Genomic DNA, 25,058 nt, shown 5'->3' with positions numbered 1-25,058 from the left:
AATTTTAAAAAAAAATTTTTTTTTTAACATTTATTTTTGAGACAGAGAGAGACAGAGCATGAACAGGGAAGGGGCAGAGAGAGAGGGAGACACAGAATCGGAAGCAGGCTCCAGGCTCTGGGCCATCAGCCCAGAGCCTGACGCGGGGCTCGAACTCACGGACTGCGAGATCGTGACCTGAGCTGAAGTCGGACGCTCAACCGACTGAGCCACCCAGGCGCCCCGGGTTTTGCTTTTAAAAATATTTATATTTACCTTCACTTCAAAAAATATATAGTCAAACAAAACACATTTTACATCCCTTAGGGTACGAACCGTGCATTGCTTTTATGTTCTTTTGCTTCTCTTCTTGGAACATTTACTGTTTGGAATCTTCATTCATTAATTCAACAACTACTTATTAATCACCTAAAATAGGCCAACCATTTTTCCTAGGTATTGAGGATATGGTAGCAAACAAGACAAAATTCCCTTAACGTCTTGGGTTTTTCTACAGGAGGAGATATATATGTATACCTGCACAGGCAGACAAACGGTGTGTGTGTGTGTGTGTGTGTGTGTGTGTGTGTCTCCATCCAAAGGTCATAGGTGCTCTGGAGAAAAACAAAGCAAAGCAGGGGGACCGGTAATGCTGGAGCAGATGCACAGGGTAATTTTAAATAACGTGATCAGAGAAGACCTCACTGAAGGAGGTAACTCGTAAGCAAACACGTGAAGAGGTAAAGAGCAAGTCATACATTTCACCCGTGGAGACCATCTCATGCTGAGTAAAGAGGAAGTGCAAAGATCCTACTGCGTTCAAGCAAAAAGCAAGAAAGCAGGTGCACCGACAGTGGAGAAACGGAGGAAGATAACAAGGTCTAAGAGCTAACTGGTAAACAAATGGTGTTTTTACACTGAACTAGAAAAGCAATGGAAGGGTTTTGAGCAGAGGAAGGGTAAGACCCGACCGAATGTCTTAAAAGAATAATTCTTACTGCTATGCTGAGAATCACCCGGGAGTGGGGGCAGAGTGGAAGTTAGGCAGCTATTGGAATGAACCGGCAGAGAGATGACGGTGGCTTGGCCCCGTGCCGGAGCCGCGGAGGCTGGATTCTAGATGCACACTGAAGTTGCGGTGGCTGAGGGCTGCTGCTAAAATGGACGCGGTGTGAAAGTGGAGTCAAGAATAACCGTGACGTGGGGTGCCTGGGTGGCTCCGTCGGTTGAGCTGACTTCGGCTCAGGTCATGATCTCACGGTCTGTGGGTTCAAGCCCCGCACTGGACTCTGTGCTGACAGCTCAGAGCCTGGAGCCTGCTTCAGATTCTGTGTCTCCTTCTCTCTCTGCCCGTCCTCTACATATGCTCTCTCTCGCTCTTAAAAATAGACATCTAAAAACAAAACAAAAAAATAGCTGTGAAGTATGAGGCCTGAGTAATGGGAGGGCTGTAGCTGCCATTTACTGAGATGAAGAAACCTGCACGAGAGAGAGTTTTGCTGGGGAAGACACGCTGAGTTTTGGACATGTTACGTTTCAGATATCTGTTAGTCATTCAAGAGGAGACGGAAAACAGGCACCTACACGTAGGAATCTGGGGGGTTCAAAGCAAAGACATGGACTGAAGATACGAACAAGAGTCATCCACCTAAATCTGTATCGTCATGAGACTTAAGGACAAACCAAGAAGGGGATTAGGTGAAGACGTGTAGGTAAAGAGATACGAAGCCTGACTCCTAAAGCACTCCGAATTTCAGACACCGAAGAGACAGGCCGAAGAGACAGAAACGGGAGGAGATCTCTGGTTTCGGCTCCTCACATGTGTTCTCAGGCCTCTCGTGAACTGAGTGAGGACAGAGGTCTGGGGCTAAGGAGCGCCTTCTGTGTTGGTTTTCCTTGGTCCCCGTCCCACCGCCCCCGTCCTACGCTCCCTCCTGCACAGCACGCGGGCAGCGTTGGAGCCTCCTGGGAGCTGTGTCACCTCTGGCACCTCGATGTTCCAGGCCACCACAGAATTTATGTACCCTGGGCTAGACACTCAGAACCTGCACCTGTCTCCGCCGACAGCAAAGGCTGTCCAGTATCAGGTGGGTTTGGACGGGAATTAGGGCCGGGTTTGTGTTTAGGGGATTCCCATACGCACACGGTTGTGGGGAACTGAATTATAGGCCAAGATTGATTCTGGGTCACCCACAATCGAACGAAAACACTTACAATGATTCCTGATCCCTGATGGACAGTTCAGAATGCACTCTTGTGGTTTACTTATTAAATTCTCATCTGGTTTGAGGAGACACATATAGAGTGAGAAAAAAGTGAAAACAAACAACAGGCGGCCTTTGAAGATTCTAGGGAAAGGCCACGTCCTCACGGGAACTGTTAGCCACTTGCACCCTCACGCTTCAACTCCTCCCTCTGACACTGGAGGAAAATAGCTCGGGGACTTTGTGCAATCTAGGTGCTCTTCGATCAACAGTATGAAATTACTCTGAAATAACTTGTCTTACACAGAGTAAACATTACCAGCTTACCTGGCCCCCTCCTCTGCCCCTCTCCAGCCCCCGAAGCTCCCAGTGCTAACTTTCTGTTATGTCAATGTGGTTCAAATTTTAGTAGGTATATGACGTTAATGTTCCCCAGTTTTCTTTCTTTCTTTTTTTTAAATATTCATTTATTTTTGATAGAGAGAACATGAGCAGGGAAGGGGCAGAGAGAGAGGGGGGCAGAGAATCTGAAGCGGGCCCTGCGCTGACATCAGCCAGCCTGGGGCAGGGCTCGAGCTCACCAGCTGTGACATCATGACCTGAGCGGCAGTCGGATGCTTACCCAACTGAGCGCCCCCGGGGGGCCCCAATGTTCCCCAGTTTTCTAACCTGCAGGGCCGCCCCCACTTCCGACCACCACTCACCTACTCTGAGCTAATCTTTACCCTCCAGGAAGGCTGGTGAAACCCCACCAATTTCGTTTCAGACTTCGCACCCCGGAACCGCACCCCAGAACCATCAGATTCCACGAACGCACGCCCTTTGTTGCTTGTCACATCTTGTGAGGCTACGGCCCTTCTGTCTACACCACCCTCACCAGAGATGTGGCCTCAAACTTTCCTGTTACTTTGTCAAGCAAACCACTCTGGAGTCATCAGCAAAACCTGACTGAAGGCTTGGGGCTCGGGGGGGGGGGGGGGGGGGGGGGAAGACACTGGGCACCTGAAGTCGGGCATCCACATTTTCTCGGTGGTGGCAGGGCCTTCTTCCTTCCTTTTCTTTCCTCCACTGCCAAATTAGGAGTCCTCACTCCCAGGTCCTCGGGAAAACCCAGAGCCTTCCCTAAGGAGAGTACTAATCACAAACTAACCAATCACAGATCTGATGATCTGACCCCCAAGGAAGACAACTTTTTGCATTGTTAAGTCTAGAAATTCAGAAATCTATGGACCTAGCATAACAGTATTTTGGATTTTCTTTGCACAGTCCCCTCTCCCTAAAAGAAGCATGTTTGCTTTCTCCCTAGAACAGAAAAAAAAAATTGTGCCCTCTGTCTCAATTTTGCAAGTTTATCACTTTTTTTTTAAAATTTTCAATGTTTATTTTTGAGAGAGAGAGAGAGAGAGAGAGAGAGAGAGAGGGAGAGAGAGGGAGAATGAGCAGGGGAGGGGCAGAGAGAGAGAGAGGGAGACACAGAACCCGAAGCAGGCTCCAGGCTCTGAACTTTCAACACAGAGCCTGATGCGGGGCTCGAACTCGTGAACTGCGAGATCATGACCTGACCTGAAGCTGGACGCTTAACTGACTGAGCCACCAGGCGCCCCACAAGTTTACCACTTCTTAATTCCAACCTCACATCATTACTCCACTCTGTGGCCAAAGAATCCTAAACCCTCATGACTCTGGTTTAACCCCAAACTCTGAAACTCGAGGTCGTTGTGAGAGTTAAAGTAGATAATGTATGTAAATACTTCGTGCATTGGTATACACTAAGTGTTCAATAAATGATAAAAGCCCACTGTTATTATTATCCACACCCAACACAGCACTTAACGTGTTATTTGTGAATGTCCCAGAGTAACAGTCCACTGCTATAGAAGTCTTTGTGAATAGGAACTAAATATTTGCCATCTTTTTATCTTCTGGAACTTCCAGCAAATAATAGGCACTCGATAAGCATAATTCTGAATGAATGATTCCCCTCTCAATTCAAAAGCATTTGTCGTGTCTAAGACAGGTTCTATGCATAACACACAGAATCTTAAGTGATGCCTCCTGTTCTCAAGGAGTTCATAAGAAATTGTGCAAATAACCATACCAGACGAAGTTTAGTTATACGAGAAGGTAAAAACAAAACAAAACAAAACTTCTAAGGGGTTCAAAGGCAGACCAAAATCCTAACGATGGTAGAGAGGGGTGGTTCTAAGTATGGTCTGGGCATCCCTAGTGTAGTTCCTAGTGCAGTCAAAGGGTCCACAGGATCTAAACGGTTTTTCACTGGACACTAAGATGAGACTTAGCATTTTCGCTCACTCTCTGAGAAAACGTACATTGGAGTACCCGGTGTAACGTGACCTGCGACAGTGCCACAGACCCAATGCAGAAGCACAGAAAAGCCAGTTCTCTGCAGTTAAGGCACAGATCTTCAAAATGTAAAACAATGCCACTTTTCTAAATTTTTTTTTTTTTTGGTTTTGAAAACTCTGTTTTTTCACAAAAACATGTAATTTAAAAAAATGCTTATTTATTAATTTTGGAGAGAGACAGAGAGAGAGGGAGAGAGAGAGAGAAGCCCAAGCAGGCTCTGCACTATCAGCACAGTGCCCAACGGGGCGGGGGTGGGGGGCTCGATCCCAGGTGAGATCACGACCTGAGCTGATATTAAGAGCCACCCAGGCGCCCCCAGAAACATGTAATTTCTGCTAACATGTAGAATGGGCTATCCTTTTCAAATAAGTTAATATTTTTAACGTTTCTTACTTTTACTTTTCGATACGGTAAATATTAGTGCACAGTACATGTATATAACGGATAGAACCCACATTAAAAACTCCCTGGGGTCCTCAATCATCCTTGAGAGTGCAAAGAAGTCCTGAGACCAAGAGTTCGCAGTTTCAAGCCTGGTGAGAGGAAGATAGTTTTACTTCTAGCTCAGTGTTCATGGCGAAGTGAAGAAGAGAACCCGGTTAAGTTGGTTTGGAGGAAGGTGGGGAGTTTAGTTTCAGTCTTTCCCACCATCATTCTCTCCCTATTATAAAAACTTCCAAATCCGGCACCCGAGCCTTTCGCTCTCATTATCTCTTGATCTGCACTTCTCCTTCCTAACCTTCCTTAGGTCTTCCAGGTCTGTGCCCGTATCCCGTTCTTTTGTCTGTTAAGTCCTCTGGAATGAGCCCTATCCTAGTGGTTTCCAGACAGATTCCCTCTCTCCAACCCCCTCCCCCCCCCCCCCCGGGTCGATCTCCACTTCTCCCTTTCAGCTCAAGGGGAGGAGGGTCCAACCTCCAGTCTCTGGCATTCCCACGACTTTCCCGACCGAGAGATCTCCCCTCTGCGCCCCTTCCACGCGGGCGACCCCTGCCGCACCCCAGCGCCCGGAGCGGCGGTCCCCACCCCCCCCCAACTCGCGTGCCCGCTCGCTCCCCCGCGCGCCCCCGGCCCCGGCCCGCCCCGCGTGACCCCGCCCCTGCCCCCACGCCCCCCGCGCCCTCGTCCCTCACCTGAGCCGGAGGCGCCCCCGACTCCCCGCCACCTCGGCCAGCCTCCTCCAGCCCCGGCCCTCGGGCGCTCGGTCCAGGCTCCCGCTGAGCCTCCGCAGCAGCGGCTCCGGAAGACGGTTGAGGGTCGCGCTCGGAGCGGGGAGCGGCGGGCCCGAGGGCGCGGCCGGAGGCGGCTGCGAGGCCGGGGGCGGCGGGGCCTGCAGCAGCTCCCCGCACAGCGACGCGTCCCGCGCCGACGACCCCGCGACGGCCGCGGCTCCCGCCGGCCGCATCGCGGGCCTGGGCTCCAGCGCACCTTCCGCTCGCTCCCTCGCCGGCCCCGGCGCCGCGGAGGCAGGGGCGGAAGGACAAATCGGGTGACGACGCACCGCGCTCAGAGGAGGAAGCTCTGCTCCCCGCCCGGCCAAGACAGGTTTGCCTCGGGGAGCCGGGCCGGCGGGGCGCGCCGGCCGTGCCGAGGGGGCGGGGCTTCGGGCGGGGCCGCCCCCCTGCGCGCGTACGCGCTCCCGCGCGTCTCCTTTGCCCTCGCCGCCGCCGCCCGCTCGCGGCGGCGCGCGCACCGAGGCCGGAGAGGTGGAGTCGGGGCTGAGCCGGGAGGGTCGGGTGGTTGCAGCCGGGGGAGGAAGCGGTGGAGGAGCTACGCCCGGGCGGCTGCGCTCCGGCGAGGAAGCCTGCTACGTCGGGGCTTCCCGAGACCGTGGGAGGAGGATTGCCTCACGCCGGAGAGGGAAGCACGCGGCTCTCCATCGCCGGCCCCCCACCCCCCCACCCCCGGTCGCGCTCAGCTGACTCGGTGACTTGCGTTGTGTCCGGCGGCGCTACCGGCACCCGCGCTTGGCGACCTCGTTTTAGGCTTTGATGTGTACGGCATGGCTAAGGGCAGTGGTTCCTAGACGTCCAGATACCTAAAGGAAATTTGCTCCAAATCTGTGCCCAGACTTTTTTTTTTTTTTTTGTAAACTGGGCTGCAGATCTTGGAGATGATTGTTTTTAGCAGGAATTGCCTGGTTTCCTCCGAGTCGGACTGCCACCCACAGACAACTACGGGATAGTTTGGGGCAAAAGCAGGCAAACTACTTATGAAACCCTCCAGGTACACAAGGCTTCCTGGCCCGATTTCTGGTGCCATTAATGTTTTCATCACACAGGACCCCAGGATGTTTTATAGCAATTTGGGCACCCAAATTCTCCCTTTCTTCTGGCTACATAGTTGTTCCATACATTCTCCATCACATTTGAGCACAAGCAGTCACTATACTTTTTCATCCGGTGTAAACTCGGAGTTCAGAATGCACTATAATGGCTAAGTGCACGACCTTTTTAGATCCAGAAAGATCTGCCCGATTCTAGTTTCTATGACCGTGAACAAGTTACTTAATTCTCTGCATCATCTTAATAATTCTCTGCCTCATCTGTTAAAATGGGACTGAAAATGTCGTGGTATATATGGAGTTGTTACCAGAGTCAAGGAGTTGATTATGTAAAGCACTTAATTCGGCTTGTCACGGAGTAGATCATAAATGCTAGCCGTTATCCTTACAAATGCAAAAGCTTGTTTCACATTCAGTTTGACTTGGTCAATCCTTCCCAATCACTTCTAGTGCTGTCCTGTTTTGTTTTTAGACACTGAACGTATATCTTATGAGCGTCTATTAGCTGCATGTGCCAATTAGGGAAATCAAGTCTTTGAGGTTTTATCTGTCTAGTCTTTATTAGTTGAGACTCAACAGACTTCTTGTTTCTAAGTCTGCTGTGTGCAAGATATGGCTTATGCAGCTTCTCATAGGTGCGTAGGGGTGAAACGCACATCTGTCTTATTTACCCAGTGAGACTCCTTCCCAGTTTGGTCAGGTGCTTCTTCATCCAATACAGCTCAGCTAGATACTGACTGGTGTCAATCCCTCCCGTCTCTTCCTCAGCTTCTCATCTCCCGCCAGGAGGACTGCCTACCTCATGTCACTCCAGACTGGGTCCTGTTTTACACGTGGAAACTTTATTTTCTTAAAGTAGGCCCCACCCCCAATGTAGGGCTTGAACTCTTGATCCTGAGATCAGGAATTGTGTGCTGTATGGACTGAGCCAGCCAGGGGGCCTCCTGCCTTGCAGTTGTATAACCTATGCAGTCATTCCAGCCGCCACCCTTCAGTCTCTACTTTGAACTGACGTTACATTTTATGATTGGTCTTTTTCTCCTCCCGATCCAACATTAATATTTTTATTATGTAATTTCACCCCCTGGGGTTCTCTTAAGGAGCATAGTGGTCTAATAGGAAAAACAGAGCCTTTAGAACTAACCCCAAATTTAAAAAAAAAATTTTTTTTTTAACGTTTATTTATTTTTGAGACAGAGACAGAGCATGAACGGGGGAGGGGCAGTGAGAGAGGGAGACACAGAATCTGAAGCAGGCTCCAGGCTCTGAGCTGTCAGCACAGAGCTCGACAGGGGGCTCGAACTCACGGACCGCGAGAGCATGACCTGAGCCGAAGTCAGACGCTCAACCGACTGAGCCACCCAGGCGCCCCAGAATTAACCCCGAATTTGAATCTTGATGCTGCCACTTGGTGATGTGACTTTAGGCAAGTTCCTTAACCTTTCAGCTTCAATTTCTACATCTGTAAGGAGCGGCAGATAATAGCACCTGCTTCAAATGATGTTACGAGAATTAAATTAGAGATGCTGATGTATACATACAAGGAGTGTCTGGGAGAAGTAGATGCAGGGTGTATCAGTACTCTCAAAATTGCCACATTAATTTTGGGAACAAAATAACAAAGCGCAATTTAGCTTCTTTTCCTAGACCAGCCATCACAATTTTACACAGGTAAGAGAAAAATTGAGAGTGGAGATCTGGCTTTTAAACGCACCTTAAAAGTTCATGCACATCTTCAGAGGATCTACTTAGGAGTTCTTCCTCATTTGTCGAAAGTGACGTACATCTTTGTGAATCCAGACAATCTGCAAGAAACTTGTGGTTTCTTTCTATGGAAATTCATTGATGTAATCTTGCAAATACAAATCTGGAAACTGACTCATAGATTTCCTTTCCTTTACACAATTTGAGTCTAGATGGTACTTTAAAAAAATGCCGGAACAACACGTTATTTCATATCTGGACAGGTTTTCAAGGGCCCAGGGTAGGAGAAGCCCTGCAGGTGTTGGGATCGGTATACAGCAGAGGGGAAGGAAACAGGAGTCTTGTGACTTAAATGGCATCCCTTCTCTTTCGCCCTTATTCCATACCAGCAACCCTCATGACCTCTGGCTCAGCTCTGTGTTGAGCCCACCCGGTGCACCGTCAGACATAAGGCTCTCTACATCCACCGCAGACCCTTCTTGTTGCCATCTCCCAAAGGGTTAGGGGAATTTTCCCGTTCTGATGTCAACTTTGAAATAGTGACTAGGTGTTGTAATAGTATTCCATACCTTTCCATCATGATGAATCATCCACGGTAAAGATAACATTTACTTGTCTGAATTGATTGTTTGATTCATCCATTCATTTGTTCAATCATTAACGAATATTTACTGGATGCCTACCTTGTGCCAGGCTCTGTGCCAAATACTGTTAAAGGGTAGTTTTTATTAAGGCTTGTTTTTGGGGGGAGGGGAAGGGGGCAGTTTTAGATTCACAGCAAAACTGAGGGGAAGGAAAAGAGATTTCCCATATACGCTCTGCTCCCACACATGCACAACCTCCTCCCTTGTCATCATCCTGCAGCAGAGTGGTACATTTGTTACAACTGACAGACCTTCACTGACACATAATCACCCTTAGTCCATAGTTTAAATCAGAGTTCACTCTTGGTGTGGTACATTCTGTGGGTTTAGACAAACGTATAATAACATGTATCCGCCATTATGGTGTCATACAGAGTGTTCTCACTGCCCTAAAAATCCTCTGTGCCCCATTCATTCATCCCGCTGCTCTTGAACTCCGATGAGTTCAGCTATCAACAGATAGTTTAGCAGTGCTTTATGAATACAACATGTCATGCTGATATCACCACCTTTCCTTTCTAGTCGAGAAAACGTATCTGAGCACTGGTATGATAGAAATAATTTCACGTGTCATAATAGATGTGGCATTGTGATATGAAAAGTCTTGAAGCAGTTCTAATTCATGACCTTCAAAGCAATCATTCAGAAACTCTTGTATTCAAATGGTCATTACCAACAAATTATGGGGGACGCAGTTCAGCCGAAGGTGGGAACAGCAGTTGAGGTGCTAGGTCTCATGGCCATGAGACTGTCGGGGTTGGGGTTTTCAAAAAGAGTACCATTAATCCACCCAGTAGTCTTTTGACTTTGTGACAAAAACAACTGCACGGGGCTACAATGCAATTTATGAAGGAAGTCATTCAATAATATTTACCAACTGCCAATCAGTACTCTCCTAGGATGTGGGAGGAACACTGGTGTTTCTCATCTTTGGCTATACTTAAAAATCACACGAGGGCATGGCAGTTCATCAAAAAGCATAAACCTACACTAAAATTGGGCCAATACAGAGAAAATTAACATGGCCCCTGAGCAAGGATTGCCGCAGATTTGTGAAGCGTTTTGTATTTTTCTTTTGCATCTGTGTGAGATGATGGATGTTGACTAAACTTCTTGTGATAATCATTTGACATATGTCAGATCATCATGCTGTACACCCTAAACTTATACAGTGCTGTGCATCAATTATATCAAAATGAAATCGGAAAAAAGTTAGACCTACCATTACCTCATGATCCAGCACACCCACTTCTGGGTCTCTAGCCAAAAGAATGGAAAGCAGGACTCAAACAGATTCATAGCCTCATTATTCACAGTGGCCAAAAGGCGGACAGTCCAAATGTCCATTAACAAATGCATTGATAAACAAAATGTGGTATATACAGGCAGTACAATATTATTCAGCCTTGAAAAGGTAGGAAATTCTAACACACGTTACAACATGGATGAAGTTAGAAAGCATGACGCGTAAGCGAAACAAACCAGTCACCAAAGGATAAATACTGCATGATTCTAACTATACGAGGTACCTAAAAGAGACAAATTCACAGAGACAGAGGGTAGAATAGAGGTTACTAGGGCTTGCGGGGGAGAAGGGAATGGGGAGTCATTGTTTGACGGATACACTTTTTTGTTTGGGGCGCTGAGAAAGTTCTGGAAATAGACCATGACAACAGTTGCGCAACATTGTCAAAGGACTTAATGCCGCTGAGTTGTATGCTTAAAAATGGCGAAAATAGTAAATCTTACGTTGTAGATGGTTTACTACGTACACACAAAAAGAGTCACCCGAGGAACCTTAGAGACATGCTGACAGCCGGCTATAGTCCTCAGAGACTCTAATTTTAATTGGTCTCAGGTGGGGCAGCAGCCGGTTTTCGTATCCCTCAAGTTATTTTAATGTACAGTCAGGCTTAAGAAGGGAGGCTTAATCTCCAGGGCAGTGAGGCTCAGCCTTGACTACACATTAGAGCTATTTGGGGAGTTTTACAGTACTCTGATGTCTGGGTGTTAACACCCAGGATTCTTATTTAATTGGCTTGGGGATGCTGCCTGGTCCCTGAGATTTTTTCTGAATTCTGCCTCTGATTCTAATATGCAAGCTAAGGTGAGAATCTTTGCTCTGGGCACACCCCACAATCTCTGCCTTTCGTTCCACCTTTAGAGAACAAGTATTTCTGTATGTCAGTGATGCAATTAAGGGCATAGTGCCAGATGGACTTCTGATGACAGTCAAGGAGCCAAAGGCCATTTGGATTCCTTCTCTCTACTTCCACAGAGTCAGAATATTAAAAGTGGGAGAAGCAAAGACCAGTAGAGGGCCCAGGAAAAAGGGGTCCATCCAGTAGGCTCACTCTTACAAGACTGTAGGCGTCTGGCTCCTACCATGGACAGTGCTCCCTGCCCTGTCCCCAGTCCCCCTTTGAGTTCCCCTTCCTCCCCAGGAGGGGCTCAGAGCTGACCTGCTCAGCCAGGGTCCCAAAGAACCAGGGCCGTTGAGAGTACCTCAATCAAGGGACCATACTGCTGGTGCAGGAAAAATTGGCCAGCTTACCTTAAAAGAACATCGAGATGGTAGGCATACACTATCCTCTGAGTGATCCTGACTTAACCCTCAGCCAATCTTTTGTCACTTTTCTCTTCCTTACTGTTTGTATTTCTGTTCTATACAAATGCTGGCTCACTCTGCTTATTAGGTCCTGTTGTGTCCTGCTATTTTGTTTGCGAATGCCTGACTCCGACCCTTGGTCCTTGGAACCAAGGCCAACTAGACCAGGGGTGGGATGGGGATTTAGTCATGAAGCTGAAAGGCAACGTGGGATGAGGGTGGCATCGAAAGACAGGAAGTACGGAGAGAGCAGATGGGGCCAATCTGCTCTAGGCCTCACTGCAAAGTAGTGGTTCCCTATTAGTCTGTGTCATTTCATCAACATAGAATCCCGCCATAAGGATTTTGGCGTCCCTCACTCAGTGGTGGTAAGTGCCTTTAATGTCCCATGTATAACATTCCCCTCTTCCATTTATGTGGCCCTTGGGAACCAACCAGACATTGACTGGCAAGGGGACCTGGAGTTTCAGATCCTGGCTATCCCTTCAGACACAGCTGTCAAGGGAAACAAAATATAAAACAGAATCTGTGTTTCCTAGGAACTTATGGTCTTGTTGGAGAGATAAATTATATAAACATGAGAAAGTAGCAAGGCAAAGTTTTTGTTTCTGAGAGAGGGAGGGAGAGAGAGAGAGAGAGAGAGAGAGCATGAGTGGGGGAGAGGGGCAGAGAGAGAAAAGGAGAAAGAGAATCCCAAGCAAGCTCCAGGCTCAGTGCAGAGCCCAATGCAGGGCTTGTTCCCATGACCCTGGGATCATGACCTGAGCTGAAGTCAAGTGTTGGACGCTCAACTGACTGAGCCACCCAGGTGTCCTCAAAGAAAGGTTTTGGATCTTAGGATTTCTGTATTGTCAGCGTATTACAGCTCAATAGTTTTCCAGGGACTTATCAAAGACCTAGAGATGGGCCAGGAAGAAAGAGAAATAAACTAGGATTAGGAATGGTGGGCCCAGAGAGTTAAACGAATCTGAGCAATGGAGGCATGATTATTTCCTGGATACCAATGGTATAATTGATACATTTTAAAAAATGTGGCAGCCACGACCACTCCTACCTAGTTAATGACATTAACCCCTGCATGTGAACCCCCTTAGGTAGAAAGGAGGTTAACTGCATTTGCCTCCAGAGGTGACCTGTTCTGTCTTCTGGGGTGACTGATGGAGGACCTTAGCAGACTTTCCCAAAGATGAGTGATGGATTCAAAGTTCCTGATGGCTTTGAGTTTGGGAATTCCTTGGGATAGTATCCTGAACACATATTTGGTGGGTCGGACTGGGGGAAGGGACTAGACACTAAGTCCCCTTCCATCCTGAGGTTTTGAGTAGAAAGGCACTAGGTCCCAGAGGGAGGAGAACATGTGATCAAAGACCAGCCAGGGAGGGTAACTGCAGCTGCTCCAGGATCAAGTTAAGCCAATTAACATGTAAATGCAATTCATTAGTGTGACGCAGAGGGGCAAGGTTTAAATGACTGATAGATCAAGTTGTACCATATTCGTTATTTGCTAAAATTAGATTTTGGGAACAAACATGGCTATTTCAGCTGAATGGACATAGTATTAAATTAAAATGCGAGTAATATTTATTTGTTAGAGGAAATGTGAGAAGAAGTACCTGTTTAATTGACCAATAGCTTAAATCACATTTAAGGCCTTTAAAACATCAGTTACATGCTAAGCCTTGTATGCTCATTGTTCATTTGTTCTGTAAAGCCTTGTCGGTGAAAACTTTTCTTTGAAACATTTTTGTAGGAGGCTAGTTGGCACTATGAATAATTCACAGTGAATTATGAATATGGATATGAATAAGGGCATTTATTTAAAATACTCTATAATTTAAATTTTTCGTCGGTGACCATAATGAATTTTATTTCGTGGGGTTTTGCTGTATATAGAGCAGAGCTCTTAAGCTCCTGGAAATTTTGTAAAGTTTATTTATTTATTTATTTATTTTAAGAGAGACAGAGACAGCGCGGCTTGGGGAGGGGCAGAGAGAGAGAGAGGGAGAGAAAGGGAATCCCAAGCTGGTTCCACGCTGCCAGCACAGCGCTAGACGCGGGGCTCGAACTCATGAAATCGGAAGATCATCACCTGAGCCGAAACCAAGAGTCGGCCGCTTAACTGACTGAGCCACCCAGGCTCCCCTCTCCTGGAAATTTTTATGATATCTTAATATAGGTAATCAATGGTTACTTCGTGCTAATGAGAATAGCTTCACGCAAGTACACACGTAGTCTCCCGCTTAACGCTGTACGCATGGAATGTCAGCGCTAAAGAACTTTGGCTGACCTAGCCCAACACCTTCAGTTTCAGAGGAGAGCCCTGTGGCCTAGAGAGGTTTTCTGCCCCTCTTGAACCTCTGCATAGTAGTTCTCGGTCTGTGGTCCTTGGACCAACAGCGTCGGTTTTTTAGAAATGCAAATTCTCAGGCCCCACTCCAAACCTACAGACTAGAAACTCTGGGATGGGACCAACAATGTGCAGTTTAACAGCCTCCCAGGTGATTCTGATCCACCTGAGTCTTTAAGAACTACTCCCCCACACCTTGGCTTTAAAATATCTTGGGGCAATAACTTCCCTTAGATCACTCTCAGCCACACAGAGAATTACTTCCTGTTTTATGTCTAAATTTATCTCCCTAAAGCTTTGAAGGGCGTGTCACACAGTCTTCACAATGTAGAGACACTTCTCTTACGTTCTTTTATGGGTAACAGTGCAGGATGGGTCTCAGCAGAAGGGGAAGCGAGCCAGCCAGAGACGAGATGAAGGCAGCTGGCAGTGGGCACGGTGTGGGGAAACGAGGACTGATCTTCCCTCCATCCTCATTCCCGTTAATTTGATAATTTGGTAATCCAAGAGCCACTCCAGAGAGGAGGAGCACAGCACAGTTTAGTTTGGGGTCTGAGTTTCTAAGACAAATAACACGGAATCGAGGGAGTACGGAGGCGGGGGGCGGAAACTGAGGACATACATAGTAGAGAAGATGGGAGCCTAGAATACCAGCTGACGTTGCTCCAGAAATTGTCTGAGTAAAAGCAAGACAGAATCGAGAAGGGTCCAACCCTCTGGGAGTTGAGCGTTGTTGACAAGCTAAAAAAAAAAAAAAAAAAAAAAAGGCTCCATGTGGACTGGCTGTGATTCATGGCTTGATTCTGCTGCTCCCCACCCACGCCTGCCAACTCAGCTAGCAGAGAAACCCAGGGATTCAAGATGCCCAAGAAATGGGGGATTCCTATGCCAAGGGAGCCACGCGAGGCCACTGTTTCTGAGGTCTTCGCAATGCTGTCTGGAAGGACTGTGCAGCGGGTGGTCATTGTTCCGTCTGCCTGGAATAGAACTCCTGTCTCAGAAATACTGCTTCTCAATGTGTGGTTCAGTGGGAGCCCCCCAGACTCTTACCAATCTGTTTCTTTAACTCAGTGATTGTCTGGAAAGGCATCTTCCCCAAACTTGGCCAGTCCCTGGAGTTTCTGACCTTCGACCAGATGAAGAGGGTTCCAGGCTGTGTCATGTGGCAATGCTGTGAGGTGTACATCTGAGCTGTTTGGTGGCCGTGTCCCCAACAGCTGCGTGGAAGCAGGCAGTAATGTGGTGGAAAAAAGTGACCGGTACACTGAGAAGAAGGACCACTGGTGCCCCAGTCTCTGACTGTGGTCGTGCCTGAGCCCGGCTCACATCTGCCTTCCCTGCAGTTCAGTCGGCTGAGCCAACAAATTCCTTTTTTTGCAGTAGGGGAGGGGGGAAACTGTCTTCTACCCTCCTAGGTTCAGTACTTGGGGCCAGCAAACGACACCGACAAAAGACAAATGAACAGTAGAAAAGGTTTATTTTGCGTGCACAGGAGAACCATCAAAGAAAGGAGCTGGTTTATTAAATGGTTAAAGGATTCATATACTGAACTTAGTAGAAGAAAGGGGTGGGAGAAAAGGCTTCTTATGGGAAGAACAAATAGGTTTTCTTTTTTTTTTTTTAGTATCCTTTTTTTTTTTTAAGTATTTATCTATTTTGAGAAAGAGAGAGAGAGAGAGGGAGAGGAGAGTATGTGAGGGAGGAAGGGGCAGGGAGAGAGGGAGAGACAGAGTATCTCAAGCAGGTTCTGAGTTATTGGTGCAGAACCTGTCTTGGGACTCGATCTCACAAACCGTGAGATCGTGACCTGAGCCTAGATGGAGTCTGGTGCTTAGCCGACTAAGCCACCCACCCTTAAGATCCCTTTTGAAATTTACAGTAGAAACATTATGAAAATGGGAGAAAAAGTTAGCGTCAAAAATGGTAAGTAAGTCACTCTTAGAAAAGATTTGTAACTTTGCAAATAGGTTTCTTTAGGAAAGGCAGACGGGTTTTAGGAAACAAGATGAGGAAAAGAAAGTGTGTGATAAAGTGTGTCTGTGTAGGTATGAGTGGTCTTTCCATCTTCAGTGTCATAGAACTGTCCTGGAGAAGAGATTTGGAGTAAGTTTAATTCATGTTCTCCCTTCTGGGAGTAGATGGGCCCCGAAGAGGAATTTATGGCATCCTTACTTCCCAGAAGTTCCTGCTTTTAGTCTGATAGGGGAAGTTCTTAGAGCATCTGCCAAGTCTCAAATGTCTTCAGCTTAAAATAATCATTATGCCCAAGTGGCGTATTTTGGTGTGGCATATTCTTTTTTTTTTTTTTTTTTTTTTTGAGAGAGATAGCACAAGCGGGGGAAGGGCAGAGAGAGGGAAACAGAAGACCTAAAGTAGGCTCCAAGCTGACAGCAGAAGGCCTGATGTGGGGCTCGAACTCATGAACCATGGGTTCATGACCTGGGCCGAAGTCAGATGCATAACCGACTGAGCCACCCAGGCGCCCCTTAACTTCATTTGTTAAAGAGCAGTTTTAGGTTTACAACAAACCAGAGGCAGATACAGAGATTTCCTGCATACCCCTTGTCCCCACACCTATATAGCTTCCCCATTATCAACATCACTCACCAGAATGATGCATTTGTTAGAACTGATGAATCTACTGTGTTGTATCATAAGCACCAAAAGTCCATAGTGTAGGGGTGCTTGAGTGGCTCAGTCGGTTGAGCGTCCTACTCTTGATTTCAGCTCAGATCAGGTCATGATCTCATGGTTGGTGAGATCGAGCCCTGCCTCAGGCTCTGAGCTGGCAGCAAGGAGCCTGCTTGGGATTCTCTTTCTAACTCTCTCTCTTTCCCTCCTTTGCTCTCTCTCTCAAAATAAATAAATAAACATTAAAAAAATTCCATAGTTTACTTTAAAATTCATGCCTGGTGTTGTATATTCCATGGGTTTAGACAAATGTATAATGACATATACCCAGCATTATAATACAGAGTATTTTCACTGCCCTAAAAAATCTGTGTTCCTATTCATCTTTGGCAACTACTGATTTAAAAAAAAAATTTTTTTTTAACGTTTATTTATTTTTGAGACAGAGAGAGACAGAGCATGAACAGGGGAGGGTCAGAGAGAGAGGGAGACACAGAATCTGAAGGAGGCTCCAGGCTCTGAGCTGTCAGCACAGAGCCCGACGCGGGGCTCGAACTCACGGACCGCGAGATCATGACCTGAGCCGAAGTTGGACGTTCAGCCGACTGAGTCACCCAGGTGCCCCACTACTGATTTTTTTTTTTATTGTCTCCATGGTTTTGCCTTTTCCAGAATGTCATATCATTGGAATCATACAGTATGTAGCCTTTTCACGTTGGCTTTCACTTGATAATATGCATTTAAGGCCCTTCCATGCCTTTTCATGGTTTGATAGCTGATTTCTTTTTAGTACTGAATAATATTCCACTATCTGGATGTACCACAGTTTATTTTTCCACCCACCTATGGAAGGACAGCTTGGTTGCTTCTAAGTTTTGACAATGATGGACTTTGCTTCTAGAAATTTTTTGCCAGAGGATATTATCACTGTAAGTAACTCATATCCACTTATTTGTACAATATTAACCAATGTTCTTTTTCTGGATAGCATGTTACTATTCTCTCTATGGGTTGCTCATTATTCCATTTAGATGTTCTGCCGTTCTATGACATATTCCATTAAGGGTGTCTCTGGAAGAAATTGTTTTGTTTTTTTGTTTTTGTTTTTGAAATAGTATTGGCAGCTCTACAGCCTTGAGCCCGAGGTCATTTGTAACATCGGTTGGACCAACCGTAACTCAGCTTCATCCGCAGTGGTCTTCAGAACTCAGCAGTGGATGCTCCCAACTCTGGTGACTTAATATTTAGGTCATTGGCCAAGTGAGTTTTAAACACCTTCTGTTTAATTGAATGCTTTAGACCTACTTGCTTCACAAGATATTTGGGAACAGGCGTATCCCTAAAATATGGAGTAAAGAAAGATCGAGGCAGAGAAAGCTTAAAGGCTCGAATCGTATCGTGCCTGAGTGCCCAGTTGCATCGCGTCTATCTAGCAGCGAATGAAATAACATGGACTCTGAGTTTTGACTGCAAACTTTTGGTTTCACCCTGTTATGTTTCCTCCCTTTGTGGTTAGCTGCTTGGGAGGGGATTTCCGGAGATGTGGGCTATGTAGTTTGTTTCCCAAAATATTTTGCATTGTTTGGGGTGAGAAGGTGTATGGTCTACACTATAGTACCTAGATCTCAGACAGCTAATACAATATATAACCATAGGGGCGCCTGGGTGGCTCCGTCGGTTGGGCATCCGACTTCAGCTCAGGTCATGATCTCACAGTTCGTGGGTTCGAGCCCCACGTTGGGCTCTGTGCTGATGGCTCAGAGCCTGGAGCCTGCTTCGGATTCTGTGTCTCCCTCTCTCTCTGCCCCTCCCCTGCTCACGCTCTGTCTCTGTCTCAAAAATAAATAAACATTAGGGGCGCCTGGGTGGCTCAGTCGGTTGAGCGTCCGACTTCGGCTCGGGTCACGATCTCGCGGTCCGTGGGTTCAAGCCCCGCGTGGGGCTCTGGGCTGATGGCCCAGAGCCTGGAGCCTGCTTCCGATTCTGTGTCTCCCTCTCTTTCTGCCCCTCCCCCGTTCATGCTCTGTCTCTCTCTGTCTCAAAAATAAGTAAACGTTTAAAAAAATAAATAAACATTAAAAAAAATTAAAAAAAAAAACAATATATAACCATAATCATATGAGTGTAATGTGCCTTGGTGGTGACACGTTCTTTCATCAGAAAAGAAAGCTTTAAAAAAACACATTCTTTTCAAATTTGGTAAAATATACATAATACAAAAATTTACCATTGTAACCATTTGTGAGTGTACAATTCAGTGGCATTAAGTTCTCGGTTTTGGGCGACCGTAGCCACAATCTATTCCCAGAACTTTCGCGTCATCCCAAACAGAAGCTCTGTATCTGCTACAGAGTAACTTCCCATTTCTCCCTTTCCCCCTGTCCCTGGTAACCTCCTTGCAGCTTCCTGTTTCTATGAATTTGCCTATTTTAGATTCCTGATGTAAGTTGAATCATACAATATCTGTCTGTTTATTTCTGGCTTGTGTAACTTAACATGACACTTTCTGGGTTCATCCATGTTGTAGCATTTTCAGAACGTTCTACTTTTTGAAAGCTGAACGATACTCCATTGTACGTATATGCCACATTTTATTTATGCATCTGATGGTGGATACTTGGGCTGTTTCCACCTTTTCGATATTGGGAGCAGTTTTGCTGTGAACCTTATTGTACAAGGATCTCACTGAGTCCCAACTTCCGACTCTTGTGGGTATTTACTTAGGAGTAATTATGTTTAACTTTTTGAGGAGCTGAAGAAAGGAAAACTTTTGAACCATCATCTTTTTTTCTTCACTAACCACAAGTTGGATCTGCAGGCCTCAAATGTGATATGACAGAATGTCTAAGATTACACTAATGCCACTTGGGTGCACCCCACAGCCTGTGGGATGCTCTAGAAGCCGGTCTGGTATTCCTGGTGCCTAATTCCTGACGATAGGGGGAGGCAGTTCACTTTGGGGTGTCCTGTCGGAACCCACGATATTTCCTTATGAGGAGCTCTATCTGTGTCTTTTCCCGAGAGGACCCTGATTTTCAGGACAACTCTCAAACTAACCCTGCATCCTTGGATTGATCCAGATTGGGGCCTATATAGAACCGGACTAAATCTCAGGGTTGCTTCAGGCAAGGCTAGGAAACCACGCCCCTCTTCCTAAACATATTCATCACCAACCACTTTTTATTCCTCCATGGCACTCGATCCTCTTTGTTTCTATCTCTGCTGCCACCATCCCGGGCCAAGGTACCCTCATCTCTCTCGCGAACTCCTACGACAGCATCATGCTGGTCGCCCCCGTGCACGCTTCTTTGCACTGTAGCCCGAATGATCTTTCTGAAGTTCTGATCTGATCATATCACCAACAGGGTTTTGGCAGAGGGGACGAGACAGGATGATTATAAAGTTCATGTGGAGAAGTAAATAGGAAACAACCAGGACGTTTTTGAAAAACAAGAGTAATGAGAAGAGACCAGCCCTTTTCAAATATCAAAACAGATTTAAGAAGCCATAAGTACTCGCGTGGTTTCACATCACACATGGGGAAGCAGGTCAATGGAACAGAATACAGGACTGTACAGGAAACCCAAAATAGATGAGAACTTAAATTATAATGAAGATGGCATTTTGAATCAGTGGGAGAAATTTGATTTTGACTAGTTGGGTGTTGAGACAAATGGGAAAAAAAAAATTGTTTCCTTAAGTCATGCATCACACTAAAGGAAGTTCCAACTGTATCAAAATTTTAGATACTATTTTATTATTTTTATGTATTGTTTTAAAGTTTATTTTTATTTTGAGGAGAGAGTGTGCGCATGTGTGTATGTGTGAGCGTGTGCGTGAGCGGGGGAGGGGCAGAGAGAGAATTCCAAATAGGCTCCGTGCTGGTAGCACAGAGCCCGGCAATGCGGGACCCGATCCCACCAACCCTGCGAGCCCGGCCTGAGCTGAAATCAAGAGATGATGCTCAACCGACTGAGCCACCCCAGAGCCCTGAGAATATTTTAAAAAGTGAAACCAGGGGCGCCTGGGTGGCGCAGTCGGTTAAGCGTCCGACTTCAGCCAGGTCACGATCTCGCGGTCCGTGAGTTCGAGCCCCGCGTCGGGCTCTGGGCTGATGGCTCAGAGCCTGGAGCCTGTTTCCGATTCTGTGTCTCCCTCTCTCTCTGCCCCTCCCCCGTTCATGCTCTGTCTCTCTCTGTCCCAAAAATAAATAAACGTTGAAAAAAAAAATTAAAAAAAAAAAAAAAGTGAAACCATAGGGGCGCCTGGGTGGCGCAGTCGGTTAAGCATCCGACTTCAGCCAGGTCACGATCTCGCGGTCCGTGAGTTCGAGCCCCGCGTCGGGCTCTGGGCTGATGGCTCAGAGCCTGGAGCCTGTTTCTGATTCTGTGTCTCCCTCTCTCTCTGACCCTCCCCCGTTCATGCTCTGTCTCTCTCTGTCCCAAAAATAAATAAACGTTGAAAAAAAAATTAAAAAAAAAAAAAGTGAAACCATAAAAATATAGGAAAAGAATTCAGGAGAATGTCTTTACATTGAGAGTAGAAAGGGCCTTCTGAATATGAAAAATCTCAGAAGATTTGAAAGAAAAGATTGGTGAATTTATGTACACACAAATGAAGATTTTGTTTGTGGAGAAATAGCATGGTGCAAGATGCAAGTGACAAACTGGTAAATATATTAGGACAAGGGGTACTATTCACATATAAAACAGTCATAATTTAAAAAGATGAATTATCAACAGAAAGATGGGCAAAGAATATGGATAATTCACAGACAAAAATCATTCAAATGGGACACTTCTTTTTAAATGACAGAAATGCACTTAAATAATAGATTAATACTAATCCAACTATTAGATTAGCAAATAAAAAATTCTGCTACTATATTGTGTTTCAAATCTGGTATCTCCCATAAGTTTTCACTCTTATGTGGATGCTGAGAAACTTAACAGAAACCCATGGGGGGGGGGGGGAGGAAAAAAAAGAGGTTACAATGGGAGAGAGAGCCAAAGCATAAGAGACTCTTAAAAATTGAGAACAAACTAAGGGTTGATGGGGGGTGGGAGGGAGGGGAGAGTAGGTGATGGGCATTGAAGAGGGCATCTTTTGGGATGAGCACTGGGTGTTGAATGGAAACTAATTTGACAATAAATTTCATATAATAAAAAAAAAATCTGGTATCATATATTGCTGGGAAGAATATAAATTTGCATAATGATTTGAAGGACAATTTAACAGTATCTATCAAAATGAAAAACGCACTTACTGTTTGATCTAACAATTCCATTTCTAGAAATTTATCTGAAAAATATGAGACTCACACGGATGCCATGAGAACATTCTAGAACAAGTTATTTCTTCTGACAGGGGAGGGTACACAAAAGACTTTCAGGAAGGAGTCATCAGTGGAAGAGTAAAACATCTGACACTTTCTTAGCCAAGATAGAAGAAATTCTCCACCATCAGCCAATGTCTGATACGGTACATGTATGTACATATGGATGGTTGAAAAGATTTATCTACAGCAAAAACTATTGCTTGCTGAGTTCTAAGCTGGAGAGAGATATACTCAAGATTTCTTCTGGGACCAACGTTAATTTTTACACGAATTACCCTCCAAAAATTACCCATATTTCCTTGTCCATGAGTAACTCACCCCCACATCAACCCAAGAAAGGAGCTATAATTATTCTCATTTACCCAAGGAGTTTCAGAGAGATAAAATGTGTCCAGGGCCACACATTTAGGGCAGATATGCTAATGAAAGTGGGTGGAGTTTCACAAGTTAGTGCATAAGTAATTCTTTTTTTTTTTTTTTAATTTTTTTTTTTCAACGTTTATTTATTTTTGGGACAGAGAGAGACAGAGCATGAACGGGGGAGGGGCAGAGAGAGAGGGAGACACAGAATCGGAGACAGGCTCCAGGCTCTGAGCCATCAGCCCAGAGCCCGACGCGGGGCTCGAACTCATGGACCGCGAGATCGTGACCTGGCTGAAGTCGGACGCTTAACCGACTGCGCCACCCAGGCGCCCCAGTGCATAAGTAATTCTTACCAGTGGCCTAAGCCATCACAATAGATTGGGAAGCCCACACTTGAAATAGCTCTGAATAAACAAACCTAAGGAAATAGAGACTCTCTAATCAGGTAACCAGTCATCCCTTACTTACAAAGTACAAGAGCATCTTGAATATTAAAGGGGATGTCCTCTTACTCTAACTCTATAGTGAGTATGTTTATCACAGACTTTCCTACTCCAGTCTGAACTAGAATAGAGAAATATGGGGCTAAATCTAATTACATGACATGGTGAACAGGTGGCTGATTGTCCTTCGGTGTCTTCGTGATTTTTGTCATGTGGTTCACTGGCTACTTGCATGGGGTGAGGGTAGGGGGTTGTCGTTAAAAATGAAGTTATATGGCCTTGAACTCAGACCCACTTAGTCCGAATCTCTGGGAATGGGTCCCTAAATCCTGCATTTGAACAGAGCCCCAGGAGATTCAGATACATGGTGAAATTCAAAACTAACTGCTTTAGGGGCACCTGCATGGCTCAGTTGGTTAAGCATCCAATTCGTGAACTCGGCTCAGGTCATGATCTCACAGTTCATGAGTTTGAGCCCCAAGCCATGCTCTATGTTACTAGTGCAGAGCCTGCTTGGGATTCTGTCTCTCCTCTCTCTCTCTCCAAATAAATAAAGAATCTTAAAAAAAAAAAAAAAGAAAAAAAAAAGAAAGAAAGAAAGAAAGGGAAGGAAAGAAAGAAAGAAAGAAAGAAAGAAAGAAAGAGAAAGAAAGAAAGAAAAAGAAAGAAAAACAAAACGAAACCAACTGCTTTAAAGGTCAGTGTAAACTCCGGATAGAATGAGCTGAAACCCTCCTGCACTGTATGTTTTGTTCTCATCACTACTTCTATATTGGTATGAAAATTATGGGGAAAAATCCCACAACACTGTGTGGTAAGGGCAGAGGGAATACCCAAATGGGGGAGAAAATGGAATCGAAAGAACAGCTGTAGGGAATGACATCTCAAAACTTTCAATCTTTCCTGGGGCTGGTGTTGGACCTGCTACGCCTTCTCAGAATAAACTGCAGTGTATTTTACACGCCTTTGGGTAAGTTAGTCCTTTGAAAGAGCATGAGCAACACACATGAGAAGACAGTAATATCTACCACTCACCCATTTGTTCAAAGACATTGGTTTGAGCCATTGCCAGCTGGGCACCGTGCTCCCTTACTGGAGGCGTCGGGTGAGCGTGTGTTTCTCATACACCTTACAGACTGGTTGGAGAGCGAGTTCGCCCGTGAGGAAACTAAGGGGTTGATACTGATATTTGTTTTCAAAACTTGAGTGAAGTGAAGGAGTAAGTTGTTACGTTAATGCTAAAAATGTAGAGCTGTTTTGTTTTGTTACTGTGTTTCAGCTTTCCCGTCTGGGGGAACATTAAAATGAGGGAATCCCTAGCGCTTTTTAGGGTTTGAGACATTTTATTTGCAGTGAAAGGGCTGGCCGAACAATGGGCAGTCCTGCATTGTGGCACAAGTAAGGATTATTTCATCAGCAATACAAATGATTTGCTCGTCATCAGGAACTGATTTGTTTAAAAAACTTTTTCTAATGTTTTTATTTATTTTTGAGAGACAGAGAGACAGAGTGTGAGTGGGAGAGGGGCAGAGAGAGAGGGAGACACAGCATCTGAAGCAGGCTGTGCTGACAGCTCAGAGCCTGATGTGGGGCTTGAACCCACGGACTGTGAGATCATGACCTGAGCTGAAGTTGGACGCTTAACTGACTGAGCCGCCCAGGCGCCCCTGGAATTGATTTATTTTAATGGCACCGTTGTCAGAAGATAGCAGAGTTATTCTCCACTCCACGCCCCTCCCCAGTCTTTGACTACGTCTGAATCTTTCCTTGTCAGAATCTGTAATTGGGGTCAAATGAGGAAGTTGGATTAGGTCATCATGAAGGCCTTTGCAGTTGCTTTTGCTCTTCTAGAAAAGCGGGATCCTCTACCTTCTTTAGACTGGAAATGGAACTGGACCAGGAAATAAGTATCAGACGTGTCTCAGCTAAGTCTGGACAGATGCACCTACATCAGGCACAGCCACGGCACAGCCCATTACAGGCATGGTACCTGTCATGCCATCCTGGACAGGAATCCCAAAGACAGGAAACCACGGCCTCGGGCCTCCAGGACTTTACAAGGTCATTGAGAAAACTGCACAGAGCAAGTAGTCAGAGGCTGCTTCCTCCTCTGCCTCTTGGCCAGAGAAAATCTCCAGGGAGGAGG

The 25,058-nt window shown here is 45.9% G+C and overlaps 2 protein-coding genes and 1 non-coding gene across 4 annotated transcripts in view; 2 read left to right on the top strand and 1 right to left on the bottom strand.

Annotated features, from left to right (window-relative positions):
* MALT1 (MALT1 paracaspase) overlaps positions 1 to 5,955 on the bottom strand; it is a 58,084-nt gene extending 52,129 nt beyond the window's left edge. For both annotated transcript variants that reach the window (XM_045458306.1, XM_045458305.1), the window contains exon 1: positions 5,684 to 5,955. In XM_045458306.1, coding sequence (XP_045314262.1) covers positions 5,684 to 5,955 — 272 coding nt within the window. The remainder of the gene's footprint in view (positions 1 to 5,683) is intronic.
* Positions 5,956 to 5,992: 37 nt separating this feature from the next.
* ALPK2 (alpha kinase 2) overlaps positions 5,993 to 25,058 on the top strand; it is a 150,896-nt gene continuing 131,830 nt past the window's right edge. The window contains exon 1 of the mRNA XM_045458303.1: positions 5,993 to 6,095. The gene's annotated coding sequence lies outside the window, so the exon portion shown is untranslated. The remainder of the gene's footprint in view (positions 6,096 to 25,058) is intronic.
* Positions 10,148 to 10,254, top strand: LOC123588679. Its single transcript, XR_006707980.1, has one exon. It is a non-coding gene; the product is annotated as a U6 spliceosomal RNA (small nuclear RNA).

This window comes from Leopardus geoffroyi, chromosome D3 (genome assembly GCF_018350155.1).
Source record: "Leopardus geoffroyi isolate Oge1 chromosome D3, O.geoffroyi_Oge1_pat1.0, whole genome shotgun sequence".
NCBI lineage: Eukaryota > Metazoa > Chordata > Mammalia > Carnivora > Felidae > Leopardus > Leopardus geoffroyi.
This window is presented reverse-complemented; position numbering and strand designations above follow the sequence as displayed.